The 25,779-nt window shown below is 34.0% G+C and overlaps 1 protein-coding gene and 1 long non-coding RNA gene across 5 annotated transcripts in view; both read left to right on the top strand.

Annotated features, from left to right (window-relative positions):
• LOC143194637 (uncharacterized) overlaps window positions 1-6,288 on the top strand; it is a 228,698-nt gene extending 222,410 nt beyond the window's left edge. For 2 of the 4 annotated variants that reach the window (XM_076401352.1, XM_076401353.1), the window contains one exon: window positions 3,637-6,288. In XM_076401352.1, the coding sequence (XP_076257467.1) occupies window positions 3,771-5,273 (1,503 nt within the window). In that variant the 5' untranslated portion in view covers window positions 3,637-3,770 and the 3' untranslated portion in view covers window positions 5,274-6,288. The remainder of the gene's footprint in view (window positions 1-3,636) is intronic. The other 2 variants (XM_076401355.1, XM_076401354.1) reach the window with 2 other exon arrangements.
• A 659-nt stretch (window positions 6,289-6,947) lies between these two features.
• Window positions 6,948-7,473, top strand: LOC143194683 (uncharacterized). Its single transcript, XR_013005373.1, has 2 exons — window positions 6,948-7,146; window positions 7,204-7,473. It is a non-coding gene; the product is annotated as an uncharacterized LOC143194683 (long non-coding RNA).
• The last annotated feature ends 18,306 nt before the right edge of the window (window positions 7,474-25,779 follow it).

Raw genomic sequence — 25,779 nt, 5'->3', positions numbered from 1 at the left:
GTTGGGAAAATATGCTCAAAATTTGGGCGTTAGAAACAGTCAATAAAAGTTTATATACTGCTATTTAATATATAATTTAAATACTTAAGGACCTATAATATAATAATAATCAGTTGCATGGTTGGAACTTTGAATATTTTCGGATCTCAATATAATTCTAATTGTAATAAAATTATAGTTTATTGTAAATGGAAAATAACTTCAACATTTCAGCGCTAAAAGTAGCCAATAAACGTTTAGATGTACTGCAAGTGTAATATTTATAGGCCCACAATAAATCAGTAATTGTAATCAGAAAGAGATCAGCCCCAGGGTTGTTTAGTTAGTTTAGTGCAGTTGGGAAAATATGCTCAAAATTTGGGCGTTAGAAACAGTCAATAAAAGTTTATATACTGCTATTTAATATATAATTTAAATACTTAAGGACCTATAATATAATAATAATCAGTTCCATGGTTAGAACTTTGAATATTTTCGGATCTCAATATAATTCTAATTGTAATAAAATTATAGTTTATTGTAAATGGAAAATAACTTCAACATTTCAGCGCTAAAAGTAGCCAATAAACGTTTAGATGTACTGCAAGTGTAATATTTATAGGCCCACAATAAATCAGTAATTGTAATCAGAAAGAGATCAGCCCCAGGGTTGTTTAGTTAGTTTAGTGCAGTTGGGAAAATATGCTCAAAATTTGGGCGTTAGAAACAGTCAATAAAAGTTTATATACTGCTATTTAATATATAATTTAAATACTTAAGGACCTATAATATAATAATAATTAGTTGCATGGTTGGAACTTTGAATATTTTCGGATCTCAATATAATTCTAATTGTAATAAAATTATAGTTTATTGTAAATGGAAAATAACTTCAATATTTCAGCGCTAAAAGTAGCCAATAAACGTTTAGATATACTGCAAGTGCAATATTTATAGGCCCACAATAAATCAGTAATTGTAATCAGAAAGAGATCAGCCCCAGGGTTGTTTAGTTAGTTTAGTGCAGTTGGGAAAATATGCTCAAAATTTGGGCGTTAGAAACAGTCAATAAAAGTTTATATACTGCTATTTAATATATAATTTAAATACTTAAGGACCTATAATATAATAATAATTAGTTGCATGGTTGGCACTTTGAATATTTTCGGATCTCAATAAAATTCTAATTGTAAATAACTTCAATATTACAGCGCTAAAAGTAGCCAATAAACGTTTAGATATACTGCAAGTGTAATATTTATAGGCCCACAATAAATCAGTAATTGTAATCAGAAAGAGATCAGCCCCAGGGTTGTTTAGTTAGTTTAGTGCAGTTGGGAAAATATGCTCAAAATTTGGGCGTTAGAAACAGTCAATAAAAGTTTATATACTGCTATTTAATATATAATTTAAATACTTAAGGACCTATAATATAATAATAATCAGTTGCATGATTGGCTCTTTGAATATTTTCGTATCTCAATAAAATTCTGATTGTAATAAAATTATACTTTATTGTAAATGGAAAATAACTTCAACTTTTCAGCGCTAAAAGTAGCCAATAAACGTTTAGATATGCTGCAAGTATAATATTTATGGGCCCACAATAAATCAGTAATTGTAATCAGAAAGAGATCAGCCCCAGGATTGTTTAGTTAGTTTAGTGCAGTTGGGAAAATATGTTCAAAATTTAGGCATTAGAAACAGTCAATAAAAGTTTATATACTGCTATTTAATATATAATTCAAATACTTAGGGATGCACAATAAAATAATAATAACTGTTAAACTGTAGTTCATAAAAGTATGAAATTGTAGTCAAAGTTTACCCAATCAATAAGTTGAACGAACAGTATAGTAATGAAGGTCACAATATTAAAGTTTATAGCAGAATGAAGTTATCGAGCTAATAGCTTCAGACCAATAATAAAATAAAATTGAAATATAGCATATTTCTAAACAAATTACGGTACCATTTGAATAAAAACTGGACCCAAAGCTAATAAAATGTTATTGCACTCGTAAAGTACTTATAATCAGCTGGTAACACGGTTCATACTTCCACTAATTGGATAATTTACACAATATTTTTACAGTAAATGAGCAACTGATAATACCATTCAAAGAAACAAATCGTATTTCCTAATTTTTCTGGGTACTATTAGTCCATAAATCATTGCCTCTTTTAAAGAAATATATATGGCACTATAAAATATATTGTACACGGGGTTCCGTCCTAATTTGTTTCAAAATTTGTTTGGCTTTCATTGCGTGTCCAAACAGCACTGTTGGAAATATTTTTTTATCATCAGTCGGTTTTTAAAGTTTTTGAGTGTTTACTATTTAAATAGAAAAATAAATATCAAAAATAGAAATTATGCTAGAAAACATCTTGTCTTACCCAGCCTGGTTACTGAGATCATTTTCCTTATCAGTTGTATCACTCTTGTCTTTCGGACGTTTACAAAAATAAATGTACGACCATACCCCAACAGGATCCTGTCTCCTTGACCACTGAGCCAACCACGCCAGCAAATAATATATTTTAAATGATATATGATAATGCTATAACATATATAACATATAACATATAACATATAACATCAGACTGTTTCTAGACGTTTACATGCGATAAGAAATATCCAATATTAGAGAATATGGACAACACGAAGGTGTAGTGTATCACAAGTTGCTAAAATATATCATTGCAGATTTCTATAGATGTTATTTCAACAAATTATGTAACAGATTGTTACAAAGAAGACCAAGAATAGCGAATAACAAACGCAAAACCATCATCTTGCATTACAACGTTCGGCCACTCGTTGCAGGAGTTCGGAATGCTAAAAAAGCACTAAAATGGATCGATAATTGGATCACTATTAAACCAACATCGTACTTTCGACACGGTATGGCAACGTTGCCAGAAAGATCAGAGAAAATTACAGAAAATATTTTGATTAATATATATTAAACGAATGTTTCTTAACAAATACCTTTGTAAAGTGGGAAGTTAATTCATTATAATGTAATAGTTTGAACAATTACTATAATACCCATTTGTCAATTTTTCACATTTCCCAGCAGCAACAGCTATATAATTTTCATATTATCATTCTACAATGTTGCCAACAATATTTGATAACAACGTATCTATATTTTTATAAATATACTTTACACTTCTATTATGAATCTTGTGCTTCATGTACATATTGAACAGCCTAATATAATTAAAAACTATAAAACATAAAAAATAAGTGTAGTAAATCAAATAAATTGAAGTAATGATAAAAAAAATAACGCGTGTATTACTTATTCACGAACTTAATATTTGGAACGTTTAAGTAAACTATCGGACTGTCAGTTTTCACGGATCCTTGTAAACTAATTATATAGTTAAGCCAAACGACATACGAAATGATCGCTCTTTAAGCACAAATAAATCGTAACGTGTAAACACACATCTATTATGAAAAGGTTAAGCGCGTATCGGATGCCGCGCGAGTCTCTTAGCGCCCTATCACAACTAACATCAAAGATAATAAACACTGGAATATTGCCAACAGTATCTAACGGAAACCTACAGTTCGGCTACAACAAAAACTCCCCTTGTCTGAATAGTGTTCGTATCGCACTAATGTTTGTTATTCTTTTCCAGGTCCGCTGTGCGCAGAGTCGAGAAAAAAGCCGATCCAGATGTTCGGAAGGACTAGTGCGTATCCTGCGACCGAACTGTCCAGCACGCGAACGTATCGATGCTGTTGTGTGATGTCCTAGAGCCGATCAGTCTCAATGATGTTAGCGATACGGCTGGCTTACGCCTTACTGTTTTTGAGCCTGTGCGCCCAAGGGTTACCGCTGCCCACCCTCCCGCTGAATGAGCGCCAGCAGGAGATCTCCTGGCAGGCCTGGTTGCTGGTCGACGACCAGAACCAACACCGACAGAACAACGAAGAAGGAGGAACGGTGCCGCGACGTCGTATCACCACCAAGAGCGTGTTCGTGGCGCCCACCCTGGCCGGACCCTTCCCCGACAACCTGCCGCCCTGCGCCGAGGGCTACGAGTCCAACCCGATGGGCGTCTGCACCAAGATCATCAAGATCGACGAGGACCGCCACCTGGCCTTCCTGGTCAGCAAGCTGAATGAAAAATTCGGCATCGAGGACTACGAAGAGGACTTCGAGGAGGTGGACGGGTCGGACAGCGAGCCGTTGCAGGTCAACATCCCGCTCGCCGACCAATACAACAACGACACCCCGCAGGGCGTCGAGTCCGACTTTGCCATCATCGTGACGCCCACCATCAAGAATTCGGAGGGCGTCAGTAATGTGGACAAGCGCGAGGGGGAGACCATCGGGGAGACCATCGAGCAGGAACTGAAACAGTTGTTGAAGACCACCACGGAGCAGTACGACAGTACGACGTGGAGGCCGGAGATCGAGCGTGGTGACCTGACGACGACCCAGAGTCCCGTGGAGGAGACCACGGCGATTAGAGAGGAGACCACCAGGTTCGATGGCGAAGTGGAAACGACGACCGTTCCCGACGAGGGTTCCACCACGACGGTGCTTCCAGAATCCACGTACGAGACCACGGAAATCCCCACGACCACCCTGGAAACCACCACGGCGACCGAACAGTACAGAGTCACCAGACCCACGCCCCGTATCACCACCTACCATCCCAAAGCCACCACGTACCACCCGTATTTCGACGTGAAGTACTTCGAGTCGAACTCGAAGACCAGGAACATCATCAAGTTCCCCGACGATGACGACGACGTGGTCATGCCCCGTTCCCACTCCCAGGGTAACTACGTACGTTTTCCTGACATGGAGTCGAATTATCAGCAGGAGAGCGAGAACCACCACACCAGGGACGTGACCGATAGCTTGGGCAACTACTTCAACGAGATAGTGACGCCGGAACCCTCGCAGAAGGTCCGACAGATGGTCTTACCGGGAAAACGCGGCTTCGTCCCCAGTAAAAACTACCCCGTAGTGTTCCCCCATCACAACGACGAGGAGAATCACAGACAGTACGAGTACCACTGGGGTGCCACCACCGAGAGCCATCACAGCAAACGGATCAGGGACAAACAAGGCAACCTGTTCCTTCTGCCGCCCAAGTGGTCGGAGAAGAGCAACCAGAAACCGTTAGTGTTCAGGTTCTCACGCAAGAACTTCGCCCTCGATCCGGACAAATTAAAGAACAACGTATTTTACAGGTCGTTACCGATGCAGGACCTGTCTGTGTTGTTCGGATACAAAAATGAACAAACAGTGCATAGGTAATGTGATTTGTTTGTGACGTTCTAAGCATCCTCTATCCTAGTAGGTTTTTTTTTGTGTACATAGTGTTCTATTTATTTAAGTAGATACTGAGTGTCCTCCATGTAAAACGTTTCTTTTTTTAGCTGATCCTCGCTCGTTCACCACATCACAGATACTAAAATGTGACGAGAATAAAAAACAAATCGAGCGAGGATCAACTAGGGGTTATTAAATAATACTTTATACAGGGCGGTCATAGAAACCTGTAGTGTAAGATCACTTAGTGTTAGTTGTAAATATATTGTAGTGCATGATACGGAATGGTGAACGTTTATTTTGTGACCTCCCTGAATAAGTTATTAGCTGCTATAGTTATTTCGTGTATATATACAGAAACGTAGAACCTAGCTATGTATATGTTTGTTAAAGTAGAGCAGTTATAACCACAGCAGTACAAGTTGATATGAATCACAAGTATTTTAGTAATGTTTTATACATGCACGTAATATTTTTTTTTACTTTGTATAATTGCAACAAAAACCATGTAATAGTAACACAGTCAGTTTTTATTTTGATACAATGAAGAAAGGCGTGGCATGAGGTCTTTATCATCCCTACTAATTCGTAACCGAAATTTAACAATCTTGACTCCTTATTTTTATCGCAATTTCGTATCAACCCCCCTCAGTTCCCTCCTCATGCAACATCAGTATAATTAAGTTGAAACCCCACTATCGTTTTAAGAAAATGTTGAACCAATTGATTTTTAACAAGCGAACGTCATTGATTTTGTTATCACACCAAACCGCACGGTCTCAACTCAATTATACCGCAGGAAATTTAAAAAGATCTAATGTCGCTAAACTAGTATTATCGTTTATTTATTTATTTATTATTTTTTTCAATGTAAAATGATGTAGCTATATATTTTCATATGAACTGTGTCTAATTATAAAAAAATCAACAAACTTTTGTGTCTGTTAAACGCCTTTTTCCTGTAACTTTTATAGTATTATACTGTAATTTCATGGATAGAGATCTGTGTTTTCTTTATCAATATCCCTAAACAGTTACCACCGAAACTTTCATACATTAAATAACAGATACACAGTTCATGACACAAAAACAGAATTCTCGCCATCACCTACCAAACCAACTATCGTGCAATATCATCGATTTTTCTTTGAATATGTCCCAAACTAGAAGTCTTTTATTTTAACGGTCCCAAAAATATAGGCGTAACAACAATTACAGTTGTAGTAAAACATAATAAACAAGATCTGAAAAACGAACCTTTATTTATCGTAATAAAAGTAAACGTTTTTGAAATGTAAACTATATAATTATTGTATACGCTATACTAGTAAATGCTGGAAAGCTTTAAACAATCATTAGCAGACTCAATATTTTCATTACTTTCTTTTTTTTGTACATATTATATCTGACTCTATCAGAGTTTCGCACTGATTGTTGTTAAATGTTATCAGCAATTTTACTACAAGAATTATAACCTCCAACGATCCTCTACTTATTTAGTATGTTAACACTAAAACTTTAAAAATATTTTTTTACATAATTTACAAACATATAAAACATTTGCAGATATTTAAAAGGATAAAATTCCTGATGTTTGTCTTTTTATAATTGTCGGCCAACAATGATTTTTGTTACGCTTGTATTAAACTATCCTTACATAATGTACTTACGAAATAAAAGGCTTCAACTTTTGTCGTTTTTATTTGAGTGAAACAGATTTTTGTTTAAATTTCCCTAAATATATAAAAACTCTAACATTAGAAATAGAAAAATGTTTCTTAATATATTAGCATTTGATGAGACACCAATTTAGTTCCACTACATGTAAGAAAGATGCACAGTTAGTACATGGAGAAAGGTATGCTGCAAGTTAATAAGCTCAACCTGAAGTATAACCTCATTTATATTTTTTTAGATTAGACACTCCATTACACCAAGTGTCACCCAGAGGTCACTGGAGATGGATATTTCCTATGAGTATTAACCAGAACTTCCATCATATAATGAATCCCTTCCATCGTATAATGACAAATTTCAAACTATACTAGACCTTCAGGGCACCCAACTTAAAAATCTAACTTCTATTTGATTTGTAACTCTCCAAAAATCTTTTCTCGCAAATCATTTTATATTAGATGTTAAGTAAAAATATCCAATATTGTAACTCAATAAATAATAACTATTGTTCTATAACTGTACTTTCGTAATTTATTATTTAAAATTGTATTTAAAGGTAATTGATGATTAATAGTGATCGAAGTTGGATTTATATAAATTGTAAATTCATACTTAAACATGTTCCTTTTTTAATATAAGATAAATGAGAAACGTAAGATTATAATATTGATGTAGCACATTGTGTAGCTTTTGTAATGTATGTAATAAAGAAATTTATTGTTTTTTGAGATTTGATTTATGATCCACAAATTATTTTATTATTTTAAGACAGGTTTTCAAAGATTTTGGTTAATTTTACATATTTTATTTCAAAATTCGATTGATTAGTTAATGTTATGGTTTAAGAGTCTCTACTACTCATTGGCATTCTTTAGGGATTATACACGTAACCTAAAAAAGGCGTATTATAGTAAAGTATTAGGTGCTTTCATATATTTTGATCAGCCACATCTATTGGTAATAAAGTATATACCGCATTGTATATATGTAAATGTAAAGTACTGTTAAATAGCGTCAATATAAACAAGCCAATTATTTCTCCACTAAGTTATTGAGTGTACACAGACGCTAACTATGGAATATTTAAAATAATTTTTTTGACATTGAGTTGAATACTTATTAAAAGAAATCACAGGAACTTTCAGAGTTTAGCGGCCGGTGAATCAATTGGCTTCAAAAGTTTACATGCTGTGAGGAGGATTCAAAATGAGAATTAAAACGAAAAGATTTTTTACCAGAATGATAAAGAAAAGTTGTAAAAAATTATAGAAAATACTTTAAAATGATCAGAATACACACAAGCACCTACATTTCGAGTTTGGAAGGAACAAAAACAATCAAGAAAAGAATACATCATTTGAAAATGTATAGCATAAAAAAGTAACAGTTAGAACAAAAAAAAATGGTATCTAATTAAATTTCAAAATAAACTACAAGTTATGTACAAAATAGAATTTAACTTTAAAATAAAGGCCGATTTCTTTGAGAAAATTAAATGTTCTAAACAGATTTTGAGGTAAGAAAACACTTTCGAGTAAGTCATATATTCTCCTAATTGATAGTAAATTGCTGCGATTAGACAAAATATTGAAGGATGATACCAGAGCTAGCAGATAAAAAGAAGTACTTTTTACCTTGGCAAGTCAACTTGCAAATTTTTTAAATACAATATATGTATGAATAGTACATTTTTAATAGCATCTTTAGTCAGGCTTTTAACCACCTTGAGATACGTCCTTATGGCAGGAAAGGAACACAAAACAAAGAGTTTTGTCTGGAAATAGGTAGATCATATTGTTAAGAATCATTTATCGCTACGGAACAAAAGAGAAAATTTATTAACATCGCTGATCTATTATACATTTACAGCCTCGATACAAATTACAGCGTCCTCTACTAATTGTTCTTTTTTTCTACATTGGCTTTTGTATCGGCTAATTAACATTATAAACAAAGATTACAAAAATATATTTAAATTGCCAGAACAAAACTGTTACATTCTACATACAAATATGTTTGAACTTGCTTCACTGTTTTCGTTTGAACTGTTTGTTGCTATTTTATTTTTACATGGTGAGAATTTAATTTTAATTAATGATTTAATTGAATAAGTCTGTACAATTATGTGATAAACAAACGTAATAATTAATTTTCTTCTTTAGACAAAATACTCTCTTTGAACAGTCCTAAAAACGTTTTCACTTCCACTTTTAATGCCAATAATTTAGTTTGTTATTCGGCTGCCAAATCTAGATATGCATTTGCCTCGAATGAATTTAATCCTTGCCTTTATAAAATAGTATAAATCCATTAAAACTTTTCCTAGTTAGTTGCCACCCCAGTCTTCATAACTTGTTCCTTCAAGCCCACTATCACCTTATATTAGTCCATGATCGTTTGGTATCACTGAGGTGTCATAATAATTGCTCAGCACTCCAGTCTTCATAATTTGTTCATTCAAGTCCAGTATCACCTTACATTGTCCATGTTCCTTCGTACCACTGAAGTATCGTAGTACTCTTTTTCGATCTTTCCATGTGCCCTTTTTTGATCAATACTTTGAATAAATAATTTATTCTATTTTATTGAAAATTATGTAGTTCTTCTCCGAAATAACCAGTATGACTTTCTAGTACCTATTAATCATTAACAACAGTGCTGTATATACGTTTATATATTCTTCACTTATTCTTAAATATGACATATATATTCCATGTTCCGGAATGTCTTAAGGTTGCTCGAATAATTATTCTCAAAAAAAACCTGACAAACCGGCAGAACAAGTAGGATCTTACAGGCCTATTTCACTGCTACATGCGATATCAAAATTATTTGAAACACTACTGTTAAAACGCATTAAACCCTTTATAGAAACACCAGATTTCCAGTTTGGATTTCGGAATAACCATTTGACAATCGATCAAGTGCATTGAGTAACAGTGGTTATTGAAAAGGCATTCGAAGAAAAGAAATACCGCCCTGCATTATTCCTGGATATCTCACAAGCTTTTGACCGGGTATGGCATTTGGGATTAATCTACAAAATGAGCAAATTGCTAACACTGAATTACTGTCGACTGCTGGAATCATATCTTTTCGAAAGAAAATTTAGAGTCTTGTATGAAGGGGCGTCCTCAACATTTAAACCTATTTCGGTTGGAGTTCCCCAAAGTAGTGTCTTGGGACCATTCTCATATCTGCTCTATACTGCTGATATCCCAACAACAAAAGAAACAGTATTTGGAACATTTACTGACGACACAGTTATAATGGTAAAAGATGTATCTATGTCTAAGTCTACAGAACAAGTATAAGTAGCGGTCAACAAGATCCACAAATGGAGTAGAGACTGGACAATACAGCTTAATAGCTCCAAATCTGTTCATGATAATTTTGCGTTGCGGGGAATTGACAAAAACTTAATTATATCACTTAACGGATGTCCGATTCCTCAAGCAGAGTCACCTAACCACTGCGGAATATATCTCGATAGTAGGTTAAACGGGAAACACCGTGTGAGACAAAAAGCAGAGCTAGTTAGACTCAAAGCCAAACACCTGTACTGGTTAGTCGGAAGATACTCTCAACTTGATCTAAAATCAAAGAGATTGGTTTGTCAGTCAAATATAAAGCCTATTTGGACCTATGGGGTGCAAATATGGTGTTGCATTAAAAATAAAACCAACTGGTAATCCAACGCAATCAAAACAATGTTCTATTAATTCACGAAGAGCTGCACCATGATCTCGGAATCAAATGGATACACGAAGTGATCCAAGATTTCGCCATAAAACATGAAAGAAGTTTGCTAAATCACAGCAACATGGAAGCAATACAGCTACTGTACAACATGAAAGAATCGGAGGATTGAAGCGAACCAAAGCACACGAACTAGTTTAGTTTACAAGTGTATTTTTAACTTTAGATAGAAGAATAGCAGACACTCTAAAGATATCAACTAAACGTGTACATAAGATTATTCATGAATATTTGGGTATGAGAAAGCTCTGTGCAAAGTGGGTGCCGCGCGAGCTCACTTTTGACCAAAAACAACGACGAGTTGATGATTCGGAGCAATGTTTGAAGATGATCAAGCGTGATAAACCCGAGTTTTGCATCGATACGTGACAATAGATGAAACATGGCTCCATCATTTAACTCCGATGTCCAATCGACAGTCATCGGATTGGACTTCACACGATGAACCCGCTCCAAAGTGTGGGAAAACGCAACAGTCGGCTGGCAAGGTTATGGCGTCTGTATTTCGGGATGCGCATGTAATAATTTTCATTGACTACCTTGGAAAAGGAAGGATCATCAACAGCGACTATTACATAGCGTTATTGGATAGTTTGAAGGACGAAATCACCAAAAAACGGCCGCATTTAAAGAAAAAGAAAGCGCTGCTTCACCAAGACAATGCCCCGTGTCACAAGTCAGTGAAAACGATGGCAAAAATCCATGAATTGGGCTTCGAATTGCATCCACATCCACCGTATTCTCCAGATCAGACCGCCAACGACTATTTCCTGTTCTCAGATCTCAAAAGAATGCTCGCTGAGAAGAAATTATCGTCGAATGAAGGGGTGATCGCCGAAACTGAGGCCTATTTTGAATCAAAGGACAAATCGTACTACAAAAGTGGCATCGAAAAGTAGGCCGGGGACTTTTCAATTGACCTGTTAAGATGTAATTTATTTTAAAAAGTCTTATTCCAAATCGATAAAGGCCATTAAGAACTTAATCCGATGAAATGCACTGTTAAATAAATGTCAATTTTTGTATGATACGTTACCGATCTTGTGAATAGAAGCATTTAAGGCAAGGTAGCTTCAACCTCATGTTATATGACAAATAAAACTAAAACACTAGTGCAATATGTAACATAACCGGTACTGTTTTAATAATGCCAAAGAATATGATATTTCTGATTAAAAAAATTTTATAACCCGAAAATTTAAATGATTTAAATGTTAAGTCGTATCGGAACACTTTGGTAAAGTATAATATTTACAACATCTCATTATTACGCAGTAATTCGGAGGGTCTATTTGTTTTTAGATTTCGATGTTTGGAGAAAATGGGAATCATCGAGAGAAATCTGAAAAATATTGACTTTTTAATTTTAAAAATCCTGTAATATTTATTTGAATTTCAACTGTTTGAAAAAGGAAGGACCATCAACAGCGACTATTACATAGCGTTATTGGATAGTTTGAAGGACGAAATCACCAAAAAACGGCCGCATTTAAAGAAAAAGAAAGTGCTGCTTCACCAAGACAATGCCCCGTGTCACAAGTCAGTGAAAACGATGGCAAAAATCCATGAATTGGGCTTCGAATTGCATCCACATCCACCGTATTCTCCAGATCAGTCCCCCAGCGACTATTTCCTGTTCTCAGATTTCAAAAGAATGCTCGCTGAGAAGAAATTATCGTCGAATGAAGAAGTGATCGCCAAAACTGAGGCCTATTTTGAATCAGAGGACAAATCGTACTACAAAAGTGGTATCGAAAAGTGGGCCGGGGACTTTTTAATTGACCTGTTAAGATGTAATTTATTTTAAAAAATCTTATTCCAAATCGATAAAGGCCATTTAGAACTTAATCCGATGAAATTCACTGTTAAATTAATGTCAATTTTTGTATGATACGTTACCAATGTTGTGAATAGAAGCATTTAAGGCAAGGTAGCTTCAACCTCATGTTATATGACAAATAAAACTAAAACACTAGTGCAATATGTAACATAACCCGTACTGTTTTAATAATGCCAAAGAATATGATATTTCTGATAAAAAAAATTGATAACCCGAAAATTTAAATGATTTAAATGTTAAGTCGTATCGGAACACTTTGGTAAAGTATAATATTTACAACATTTCATTATTACGCAGTAATTCGGAGGGTCTATTTGTTTTTAGATTTCGATGTTTGGAGAAAATGGGAATCATCGAGAGAAATCTGAAAAATATTGACTTTTTAATTTTAAAAATCCTGTAATATTTATTTGAATTTCAACTGTTTGAAAAAGGAAGGACCATCAACAGCGACTATTACATAGCGTTATTGGATAGTTTGAAGGACGAAATCGCCAAAAAACGGCCGCATTTAAAGAAAAAGAAAGTGCTGCTTCACCAAGACAATGCCCCGTGTCACAAGTCAGTGAAAACGATGGCAAAAATCCATGAATTGGGCTTCGAATTGCATCCACATCCACCGTATTCTCCAGATCAGACCCCCAGCGACTATTTCCTGTTCTCAGATTTCAAAAGAATGCTCGCTGAGAAGAAATTATCGTCGAATGAGAAAGTGATCGCCGAAACTGAGGCCTATTTTGAATCAGAGGACAAATCGTACTACAAAAGTGGTATCGAAAAGTGGGCCGGGGACTTTTTAATTGACCTGTTAAGATGTAATTTATTTTAAAAAATCTCATTCTAAATCGATAAAGGCCATTCAGAACTTAATCCGATGAAATTCACTGTTAAATAAATATCAATTTTTGTATGATACGTTACCAATGTTGTGAATAGTGTAATATGTAACATAACCGGTACTGTTTTAATAATGCCAAAGAATATGATATTTCTGATTAAAAAAATTTTATAACCCGAAAATTTAAATGATTTAAATGTTAAGTCGTATCGGAACACTTTGGTAAAGTATAATATTTACAACATCTCATTATTACGCAGTAATTCGGAGGGTCTATTTGTTTTTAGATTTCGATGTTTGGAGAAAATGGGAATCATCGAGAGAAATCTGAAAAATATTGACTTTTTAATTTTGAAAATCCTGTAATATTTATTTGAATTTCAACTGTTATCTGGTGTCGCTGATCTACTATTATCGTCTCGTGCGTTTCTTTCTCAAGCATAAGTGTAAAATCGTGTAGACTTTTTGGGATGTTTCCATTTGACGTATACACGTCCGATGTGTGACGTGGTATACATAATAAATATTGTTCTTAATAAATATCCTTTAAATATAATCATTTTAGGTATGGTACTTTATTTAAAAACTCTCCTAAAGTAAAAGTTTGATGTGTTCCGATCATTTTTCTGCAAGATATGGAATCTTTTTGGTAACTTTTTTTAAATTTATTTATTACATTGTTACTAGTCGTTGCTGACTCACCTACAATTTGCCTTTACATTTTTACTTAAAACTAGGTATATATCTAAGAGGACCACCCACCGGCCCTATTTTAGTCTCTGGTATAATAATTTTTATGTATTAACACTGCTGTTTTTTTATTAAACGTACCTCACTTTACTACACTACACAAGGGCAAATGGTTTCATTCTTTCGAGTATGCGTCCTGTTCTGGTGTTATCCAGGAGTTGAATTCTCTTGATTTCCTGGGTGACAGTCGGTATCTAAAGATCACGATGTATGTAATCAGTCCTGTAGTTTCTGGGTGTACTTACACTACTTTTCAGGATACTGTTCTGGAAAACTTACATTTTTGTAATCTGCATTCCGTATGTCCATATAGGTTTCAATATTTACTTACATAATTGAAAAGTCCCCGGCCTGTCACATAGATGGCGCTACTAGAATTAAATCCATATGTATTTTAGTGAGCCCTAACCCTCAAAAGATGCGTGTATAAATTTGACAGCCATCGGATCATTAGTTTGTGAATTATAGCATTTTGAGTAAACCAAATTTAGTTATTGTAAAAAAAATAATAAAAAGGAATTTCGCGTGTTGATAAAATATTACTTTTTGAATGAAAAAATACAGTTGAAGCAAAAACTTGGCTTGATGCCGAGTTTCCGGACACTGCCCCAGGAAAACCAACCATTATGTATTCTCCAGTATGAAGAGGTAATCTCCGAATCTGAGGCCTATTTTGAAACAAAGGACAAATTGTACTACAAAAATGGTATCGAAAACTTGGAGGGTCACTATAATCCAAACCCCTGAAGGGAATTATCTTGGAATAATTATTCTAACCTAATGCTCATGTTTAATTTTGAACAATTACAATCATATCTGTTCACACAAATCTTTCACACCCTACAATACCATTTTCTACAGTTATATTCAATTAGTTATGTGCATACCTTTAGCTTTTTCCACTCTCACCACACCATCTCAGGAATTTCCAGCATTGCACAGCATTAACACATATCGTGAAAGTTTCCTTCCGTCACTTTCACTTTCCGACTCACTGTCCAATTCAATCACTAAACTGTTAATTGATAATCTGCATAAAACATGTTCACGATTCCACCATTTATCAATTTCTTCCTTTATGTCTTATTGAGTTCATCCGAATTGAAGGTGCTATGGTTGACAATGCTTCGTTCCAAATATCTAAACACTTTTTGATGGAATATCCTTCTCAACCAGCAATATATCAACAATTAATTATTAATAAATATAGTGACCAACAAATCCTAATCGAATGCTATTGTAACTTTTACCTTTTTCCATCAATTTTTATTGTCTTTACACTTTTTTTTATTACTGTCTTGCCAAGAGTGCTACAATGAACCATTTTGAAATATTCAAGTTTCATCAAGATACAAAAATTCAAATAGTTTAGTCTTATTGGCTTATTTTATGCCTTTAAAAATTGAGTTGTTTTAAGGTAATGTCTGGAAGTTCCATTAAACCTCTCCGAGTGTTATCTTTACACCATTTAAACCCTATGTCCTGTAAGAGTATATGAAAGGATGTCTTACATCCCTCAAAAAGCTGCATGTCCCTAATTCTTTTATGTATACTTTCCACAGAGACAATTTTCTCTAAAATAATTTTATTAACTTATGTTTATATCGATGAAATAGTTTGTGTACTTACTGTTCTTATATATTTCGTATATTTGGTATCGAATAGAGCCAATATCAAGATGGTCAAGATCCGTCACCCAGTTTGTATGTAGACGAGTTTTTTCTTGGGTAAATCTAACGTATTATTCTTCATTTTATAAGCGATGTTATTCCACAGTACCCACCCTAATATTTAGCCCGGCAGCAACCCGCTAAAAACATTTTCAATAAAACTGTAGGGACTTATATTATTTAATATCATCAATAATTACCTCTTTAACGGAATTTACCAGCAAAAGGGAGCCTCCATTATCTCATTCCTTTTCGAAATAACCTATTAAAGCCGCAATAAATTTGTGACCCTGAATATCTGTAGTTTTCGGCATTTTCAAACAAAGTAATATAATATATTACGCAGCAACTTAAATTATCAAAATAATCAAAGGGCTAAAGTAATGTTTGCCGGTTTATATTTTAGCCGGTTTTTATTTATATATTTAGCATATATCTGACAACCAGACGGCGACAGGCTGTTAGATGTATGAAAAATTCTTGAAAGCAATAGTGACAAAAGGTTTTAACTCTTACCTATAAATTATTGTGGCTGTATAATTAACTGTAGTTTTTAGATATTCTATATTGTTAAAATAAATTATATTTGACAACATTTTTGTTCAATTATTTTATTTATATTAGAATTTTTTTGTATGTCAAAGCCAAACTGAACTAAAACTCACAGTTAATGCGGCAACATTGCAATATTTCTACGTCACATATATCCATTACGCATTACTAAAAAAACTTTGAATAGACTATAGAATGTCGGATTGGTTACTGTGTCGAAATTTAATAAATAATGTTCAAAGTAGTGCTACACCAACAACAGCATATTTGTTGAGAAGCAGAGGCTATGGATTGATGGTGATGATGATTATCGACTCTAATCCAACACAAATCTTATTATATAAGTTTTATATGACCTAATATATAAACCATAAGCGGCAGCATCCATCCAAGTTCCAGTAAATGGAGTATAGTAGAAAATATCCTCTGATTTCTTGTTTTTACAAAATAACTTTACACGTGTACAATAAACATTACACAATAAATATAATAATACAGTAATTAATAATAACAAGTTATTCAGAATCAGAGCCTGAATTACCAGGCAGTATCCGTAGAAAACATTTTAACAGACAAAACAAAAAAGTTCTCATATCAATTTATTCATCACATAATACAATTGGGTCAATAAATGGGTTAATTCGATTCTTACGAATCAAAGAATACACAGTCGTAAGACATACAATTACTTTGTTTTGTTTCCTTTGTTAAATGAGATGGTACCCATTCAAAAACTCACTTTCGATAGTTTCTTTTTTGTTTTCCACCTCGCAGTTTAATAAGAGGCCGACTTAAAAAAATGTTAGACAATAACTACCCATAGCATGTTACTTTATTTCGGTCCAGATTTACGCTAGAACTTCAGCGAAAACTCATAAAGCAAACTTGACCGGAATACAATAAAAACCTTATAACTAGAGAAAGACAACAAAATAAGTTTTTTTATGCTCATAAGAAGTTTGACGTCCGTTAAAACTTAAAACAAAACAGATAAATCATGTCAAATCAGATACTACCCTTATAAACAATGTAATAAAGTTATTGAAACAAAGCAAAACTTTAAGTAACCGTATGGTATAAGGGTCTAGCTTACCAACAAAATGTCCTAGGATCCAATCTTACTGATATCCAATAAATTATTCTTTATAAAAGTCTAATGAAAAATAAAGAATTGTGTATGTTTAAATGTAAAACCAGTAAATGTGTTGTTAAAGTCACTGATAAATACAACTGAAATCGAGGCAGTGAAAAGTCTAGTTCCTGAGAATCCTGGCATATGCCGGCTTGATTGGCACAGTGATAAAGGCGACAGGATTGTCCCCCTACTGTTGCGATAGTCGCGGGTTCGAATCCTGCTAGGGCATCGTCGCGAATTTATGTTTGTGATTGTTCAATACTTGTGATTATCCTTAGGCAAATCTCACTAACAGACATTTTATTGTCAATCAAGGCGATGAACATACCGAATTAAACCCCATATATTCAGGAGTTCCGCAAGGTAGTGTACTGGGTCCAGTACTGTGTCTTCTGTATACGGCTGATCTGCCCACCACAAAAATAACTACTGTGGCAACATATGCAGACGATACAGCAATCTTAGCATCCCATGAAGATCCAGTCACAGCATCAATAAACCTACAAACCCACCTGGAGCAAATACAATTATGGTTGAAGACATGGCGCATTAAAGCCAATGAATCAAAATCCGCGCATATAACGTTTACCCTGCGTAGAAGAACATGTCCACCAGTGTTAAATATCTTAGTATGCATTTAGATCGACGCCTAACCTGGAAGAAGCACATACTCTCTAAACGGAAACAACTGGGACTAAAATTATATCAAATGTATTGGCTCATTGGACGCAAATCCAAGTTATCATTAGATAACAAGGTATTGCTGTATGAGTCTCTACTCAAGCCCATTTGGACATATGGAATTCAACTATGGGGTACCGCTAGCAAATCTAATATATCCATCATTCAACGGTTCCAAAATAAGGTGTTGCGTGCCATTGTTGATGCTCCGTACTATATTTCAAATAAAGTGATACAACGCGATATTCCTCTAGAACCTATAACGATTGTAATTCAACGTGTTTGTGTGAAGTACTTCGAAAGAGTGTCAGTGCAACCCAATGTACTCGCTAATCAGCTAAATATGCGACGTGATAGTGAAGTGCGTAGACTAAAACGTTTAACACCACCTGATCTGATTACTGGACATATGTAGACTTTAGAATAAGCATTAGAATAATACTAATTAATTAAGACAATATTTTATACAGAAGATTGCTTAATGAAGTGATTTTCTACATGCCATGTATATATAATATAGACAGCAGAAATACTTATTGCTAATAGGGCAGATTGTGAACTCACGAAGAGTAATAAAAAAATAAATCCTTAGGCAAGAGTAAAAAATCCGACAAGGAAACTAATTCCAGTCACCTCAGTAACCAAGCTGGGTAAGATGTCTTATGGAATGATTTCCAAGTTGTGTTATAATATTTTTTTTTGGTAATATTCACATTTCGATGATTTATCCATTACTGTCTACCATTTATAATCAAAATATAAACAGTACAAGAAGAAATAAAGTATAAAAAACTAAATTCTTAACCTTACTAAAAAGAGCGCCTACCAGTGCCAGGGTCAAACCCAAAATAGCTGTTACAGTAGGTTGGAGTCTACTTCTCGATTTTTTGAAAATGACAACGTGGCAAAATCAGGCGAATACTACCGAATGCCGATTAGGTTTCTCCAGAAATAAGATTTCTAAAACGTTTATAAAAGGCTCCCTGAGTTAAATTTAAAAATTTTGAGTTAAAATGATGTGAATAGAACTTTAATGAAATACAATCAAAATTTCGATTATTAATTTAATTGAAACGCCATTATTGGTGAGAAAAACAAGAGTTATCGGTCCATATTTGCTGCCTCCCCAGAACAAAATGCTTCAAACAGACGAACACATAATAGATAATTTCATGGCTGACAACACCAAGATTTTAGGTTATTTTTTATCGTCTGAACATTTTCATCGTTTACATAAAGTTCCATAAAAGATACTTTTCATTTCCTGCACGCAAAAAAGTGTGCCGTTTTAAAAGATATTGAACATACAATCATTCAAACAATAACGGAAATATTTGAAAGCCGCAATACACTAGAGTATGAATATACAAACAACTTAAATTACGCCACGGGTGTTGACATTTTGCGATCATTTATCTCTAAACGCTAATATCTGCTATCATTTTACTATTTAATTTAATCACAACATTATTTTAAATAGATATTGCTTTCACGAACTAAGTGATTCTGACACGTTTATTTTTAATGGAAATGTATAGCCACTCAACGTTTTAACGTTAATTCGCAATATTGCATTCAAAATAGGCTACCACCGCACATTATGTCAATATATAAAGTCTAATTTCGTAGGCTAATAATTTGTCCGCGTCTGCATAGCGCGTTTCTTTTTTCCTGTCCTCGTTCGTTTTTGAACTTGAGCATATTTTGACTGTCACACTCGTTATTTTGCATATTTTGGCCGAACTTAAGTCGTGCCGGCCAAGAAATTACTATAAATATGCATATTTTAGAATGATATATTGATACTTATAATACATCAAAGATACCGTAAATTTTTGTCACTTTTTAATGGTCAAGATGTGTTGTTTTAGATAAATTCTGTTTACTTGGGCACGTTCCATGCATTTTTCTGAATTCCTAAGATATCGGTTAGTTAGTCTGTCGGGACTAAACAGAAATGGATTTGCAAAACTAGCAATTGAAAAATTCGACTGAAGAACATCATTAGCGAACAGCAGGTCGGTAAAGGTTCGCGCACCTATTCTCACTCAAAAAAAGTAAAGTCTCATTTGAATGGTTCCATGTGCTTTTTCAATGTTGTCGTTGGTAGATCTATTCCTACCGCTTGCAATTTTTAATACGTCAGTAAGAGGTCACCAGAATGGATGTTGATTAGCCAGAACTGTTAATGAGCATGTATTCTAAACTAGCTTTTTTACAAGACTTATGGTTAGGAAGTAGTTTTTAGGTTAATTTTATTTTTATATAACTTTGTTAAGGTAATATAATTATTTTTTATTTAATACAAAAAATTAACACCGAACAATGGAAAAATAAGTGTATAAGGTTTAGTAAAATGTTACGTTTTAGTTAAATTGTAGTATAACAGAAAGTATAGATAAAAGTTATGGGAACCAGGCCACGAAGGTTTTTATGTTCATGACATGTTACAAAAAACATTAAAGGCAAAAGGAAAATAACAAATCTAGAATTTAGATATCAGAAAAATTATTCATGAAACAGACGAAACCATATTTATGCAGCTGGTGGATTAACAATTCAATTGGAAAGTTCCCAGCCTGACACATAGATGGCAATACTAGAATTAAATCCACATGTTATTTAGGTAGCCCTAATCCTCAAAAGATGCGTGTATAAATTTGATAGCCATCGGATCATTAGTTTGTGAATTACAGCATTTTGAATGAAGAAACTTTTTAATTGTGAAATAAATGGACAAAAAGAAATTTCGCGTGTTGATAAAATATTGCTTTTACATTTTATTCATAAAAATACAGTTGAAGCAAAAAACTTGGCTTGATACCGAGTTTGCGGACCAGGAAAATCAAACATCAAGGATTGGTATGCTAAGTTTAGACGTTGTTAAATGAGCACCGAAGACAGTGAACGCAGTGGACGCCCAAAAGAGGTTGTTACCGACGAAAACTCTTAAAAAATCCACAAAATAATTTTGAAGTTGTTATTGGACCGTTTAAAGGACGAAATCGCCGATAAACGGCCGCATTTGAAGAAAAAGAATGTCCTGCTTCACCAAGACAATGCACCGTGTCATAAGTCAGTGAAAACGATGGCAAGAATCCATGAATTTGATTTCTAATTGCTTCCTCATCCACCGTGTTCTTCAGATCTGGCCCCCAGTGACTATTTCCTGTTCTCAGATCTCAAAAGAATGCTCACTAAGAAGAAATTTTCGTCGAATGAAAGGATGATCGCCGAAACTGAGGCCTATTTTGAAGCAAAGGATAAATCATACTACAAAAATGGTATCGAAAAGTTGGAGGGTCGCTATAATCAGTGTACCTATGAAGGGAATTATGTTGAATAAAAAAAAATAATTTTGCCAAAAAAATGTGTTTTACTATGGTAGGTCGGAGACTTTTTAATTGACCTGTTACATTGTGCTGGTGCTGTACATTAAAAAATGTCAGAGCTGACGAAATTGCAAATTTAAACTATCTGTACAAGTATGTACTACTACTACTGCAAAATAATCACTTTATGGTTATATTACTTTTACAGGTATTACGTATGAGGACAGATAAAAATGTGGGCTCATTGCTTCCAAAAAAACACTGAAATCAACACAAATATAGCAATAGAGTCTTTGAGCAATTTCCTGAAAACAAATACTCTTTGATAACAGGTGGAAAACTATTAAATTAATTAGAATATTTGATTGATTTCAGAGTATGGCAAAGGATTTTGGATATTAAAGGACCAAATATTAATAACTATCGAAATAGAATAATTATAACATTTACCGTGAGTAAGCTAATAATGTTGGCAAAATATAGTATCGAAATGGCAAATTATGATTGGTGCTCTATTATTCTCATTACATCAACCTTTTCCCGTTATTAGTTTGATTGTGAACTAGGGGATTGTTGTATCAGTTCCTAGATTATTTTTACGACCTACAATTTATTAAACATTACACAAGAAATAGTTTATATGTAAATTTATGAACTAAGAAAAGCTCGATCATATACTACGAAATAGGTTATCTTCAATAATTTACTCATATTTTTAACGTCTGAACATCTTTTAAATGAACTTCCATAAGATAAATTTTTCATTTCCTCTATGCTATAAAATGTTTGGCATTTGACAATACATTGAAAATCCACTGAATTAGTGGATGAAAAAATGTACTAGAATAAGTAATACCGGAAAATATCTGAAACCCGCAGTACACTGTAATATTAATATACAAGCAACTTAAAGTAGATCACGGGTGTTGACATTTTGCTATCATTTATTTCGAAACGCTAATATCTGTATATATTTTCAAAAGCTCTTAATTCCATAGCGATCAAAGCCAAACGAACTTTAACGAGCTATTTCCTACACGGGTCGCTATTTTCGGCATTTTTCCTTTTTTCTTAGACGCAACACTGTCAACAATATAATTCACATGTTCACACAGCGCGCCGCCTTGTTGACAGTTTACCATTCAAACACAAATGCACAAATAATTAAACGTCACATAATTTTGCCGTGCCTGTATATTTACCCATGCATTTATACAAACAATTTTTCGACGAGTTATGTAACATTAACAACTCATTGTAACCGGCGTGAATTGCGTACTATGCCATTCATTCGAATCGGACTAGTAAAAGATATATTTACGGCGTGTTATAAAGTAAAAATTATTTATATGGCCTATAAATTAACAGGTTAATTGAAGGTCCCCGGCCTACCACAGTAAAACATATTTTTTTGGCAAAGTTAGTCTTTTATATTCAACGTAATTCCCCTCAAGGATGATGCACTGATTATAGCGACCCTCCAACTTTCCGATACCATTTTCGTAGTACGATTTGTCCTGTGCTTCAAAATAGGCCTCAGTTTCGGCGATCACCTCTTCATTCGAGGAAAATTTCTTGCCAGCGTGCATTCTTTTGAGATCTGAGAAAAGTAAATAGTCGCTGGGAGCCATATCTGGAGACTACGGTGAATGAGGGAGCAATTCGAAGCTCAATTCATGGATTTTTGCCATTGTTTTCACTGACTTGTGACACGGTGCATTGTCTTGGTGAAACAGCACTTCCTTTTTCTTCAAATATGGCCATTTTTCGGCGATTTCGTCATTCAAACGCTATGTAATGGTCGCTGTTGGTGGTCCTTCCTTTTTCAAGGTAGTCAATGAAAATTGTTCCATGCGCATCCCAAAATAGAGACGCCATAACCTTGCGAGCCGACGTTTTCCCACGCTTTGGAGCGGGTTCATCGTGTGCAATCCACTCGGACGACTGTCGATTAGATTTCGGAGTGAAATGATGGAGCCATATTTCATCCATTGTCCATATTAACTCGGGTTTAATAAACTTGATCATCTTTGAACACTGCTCCAAATCATCAACTCGCCGTTGTTTTTAGTCAAAAAGAGCCCGCGCGGCACCCGCGTTGCAGAGAGCTTTCTCTTACCTAAATATTTTTGCATGATATGATGTACACGTTAAGTTGATATCTTTAGAGTGACTGATATTTCATTCAATTTTAATTTACAGTTATTCAAAATTGTTTGGTGGATTTTTTAAATGTTTTCATCGGTAACAATTTCTTTTGGGCGTCCAATGCGTTTCACCACGTCTAAACTTAGCAAACCAATCCTTGATGGTTGATTTTCCAGGGGCAGTGTCCATAAACTCGGCATCAAGCCAACATTTTGCTTTATCTGTATTTTTTCCCTTCAAAAAGCAATATTTTACCAACACGCTCTCTTTATCCATTTTCTCACAATAACAAAAATTGCTTCACTCAAAATGTTATAATTCACAAACTAATAATCCGACAGCTGTCAAATATAAATACGCATCTTTTAAGGCTTAGGGCTAACTAAAAAACATATGGATTTAATTCTAGTAGCGCCATCTATGTATCAGGTCGGGGAGTTTTCTATTGACCTACCTATAGTAAGTATAAAAAGAAGGTGCATTTAGATCGAGTATAATTTCTATAGTTCCTTACATTGTAAGGGTATTAAAATATTGTTTGTTAATGTGTTTGATTAAATAAAAATTTTAGTTTGTTGCGAATTATGTCAAATTCTTCATTTTCTGTGTTTAATTAAAATCTAGGCTAAGCAGTCGTGTCAAAAGTATCAAGTCCCACGAAGAACCAAAACAAGATAGTATATTTAGAGGAAGGTCCTAATTAGGGAAATTGATGTATACAGCTATGGTTAGATCCCGATATAAATCCGCAAAGACCGGGTGATGCCGAAAATACTATGACGACGATATTGAAAAATAATCAGGTTTACTGGGTAACCATTAGGAGTAAAACTTCCAAAAATGCCAAAGGAAATCGTTTCAAAAACATGTGTACACACTTTTTGATGAAATAGAATCACTGATTGAAACCAAAAACCTCAAGAGATACTGTCTACAACTATGGTTAGGCCACCGTAAAAATGTGTTTTGCATCTATTGATGAAAATATTATGACGACAGTATCTGAAACTACTCTATCTCACAGGGTAACTTTTTGGCAAACACAATATGAAATATATGGAATATTTTTCAAGTTTTGTTTTAATAATTTACCTCAAAGAACGGATCTTCTAAGAAAGACCGCTGTAGAATGATCACATCTTCGAGTGTACCAGTATTTATGGCTTTGTAGATAACGTCTCCATGCCAAACTTTAACAAAAGCTTTTGATAGATCAACAAATACCGCATAAAACTTATGAATTTTTTCATATTTCATTAATACTGCATATCTCTTGCGGCTGCTGAATACTTTTTTAATATTTTGGTTATGGCATTGTATATAATATACTGCAAACAATTCACATATACAAACGAAACACATATACATTATTATTACGTCAAATAAATAAATAATTAATAAAGATAAAGGGTTTATTTAATTATCTTCTAATATCTAACATCAAAGTTATTCAGCTTAGAATTGTCCATTCTCCCAACTTATAAAATTTTAACCACCTAACCACAATATTTTCTTGGATTTGTAATTTGTTTCTTTTTTATCTTTTCATGGAGAATAGAAGTGTAAAGAAAGTAAGTTTAAACAAACGTCATTGGTAATGTATGCCTTTTATTTCTTTTCTTCGTATAAGTTTTCTTCATAAGAATGTCCGTCATAAATAAATTAAATAATGGGACGAGGCATGCAGGGAACCTTGAGGAACACCAGCTTTCACTTATATATGACTTGAAAGAATTTACCTCAAACGAGCGATCCTCAAAGAAAGACCACAATAAAATGATCAAGTCTTGTGAGTTGAGGGTACCTGCTTATAATGATTTTTAAATAATGTCTTCATGTCAAATAAATAAATAATTAATAAAGATAAAGGGTTTATTTAATTATCTTCTAATATCTAACATCAAAGTTATTCAGCTTAGAATTGTCCATTCTCTCAACTTATAGAATTTTAACTACCTAACCACAATATTTTCTTGGATTTGTAATTTGTTTCTTTTTTGTCTTTTCATGGAGAATAGAAGTGTAAACAAAGTAAGTTTAAACAAACGTCATTGGTAATGTATGCCTTTTATTTCTTTTATTCGTATACTTTTTCTTCATAGGAATGTC

Source organism: Rhynchophorus ferrugineus, unplaced genomic scaffold, assembly GCF_030347505.1.
Source record: "Rhynchophorus ferrugineus isolate W39M unplaced genomic scaffold, kcgeb_rfMv2 rfM1, whole genome shotgun sequence".
NCBI classification, from domain to species: Eukaryota; Metazoa; Arthropoda; class Insecta; order Coleoptera; family Curculionidae; genus Rhynchophorus; species Rhynchophorus ferrugineus.
Note: the sequence above shows the minus strand (reverse complement) of the source record. Positions and strands in the feature narration are given on the sequence as shown.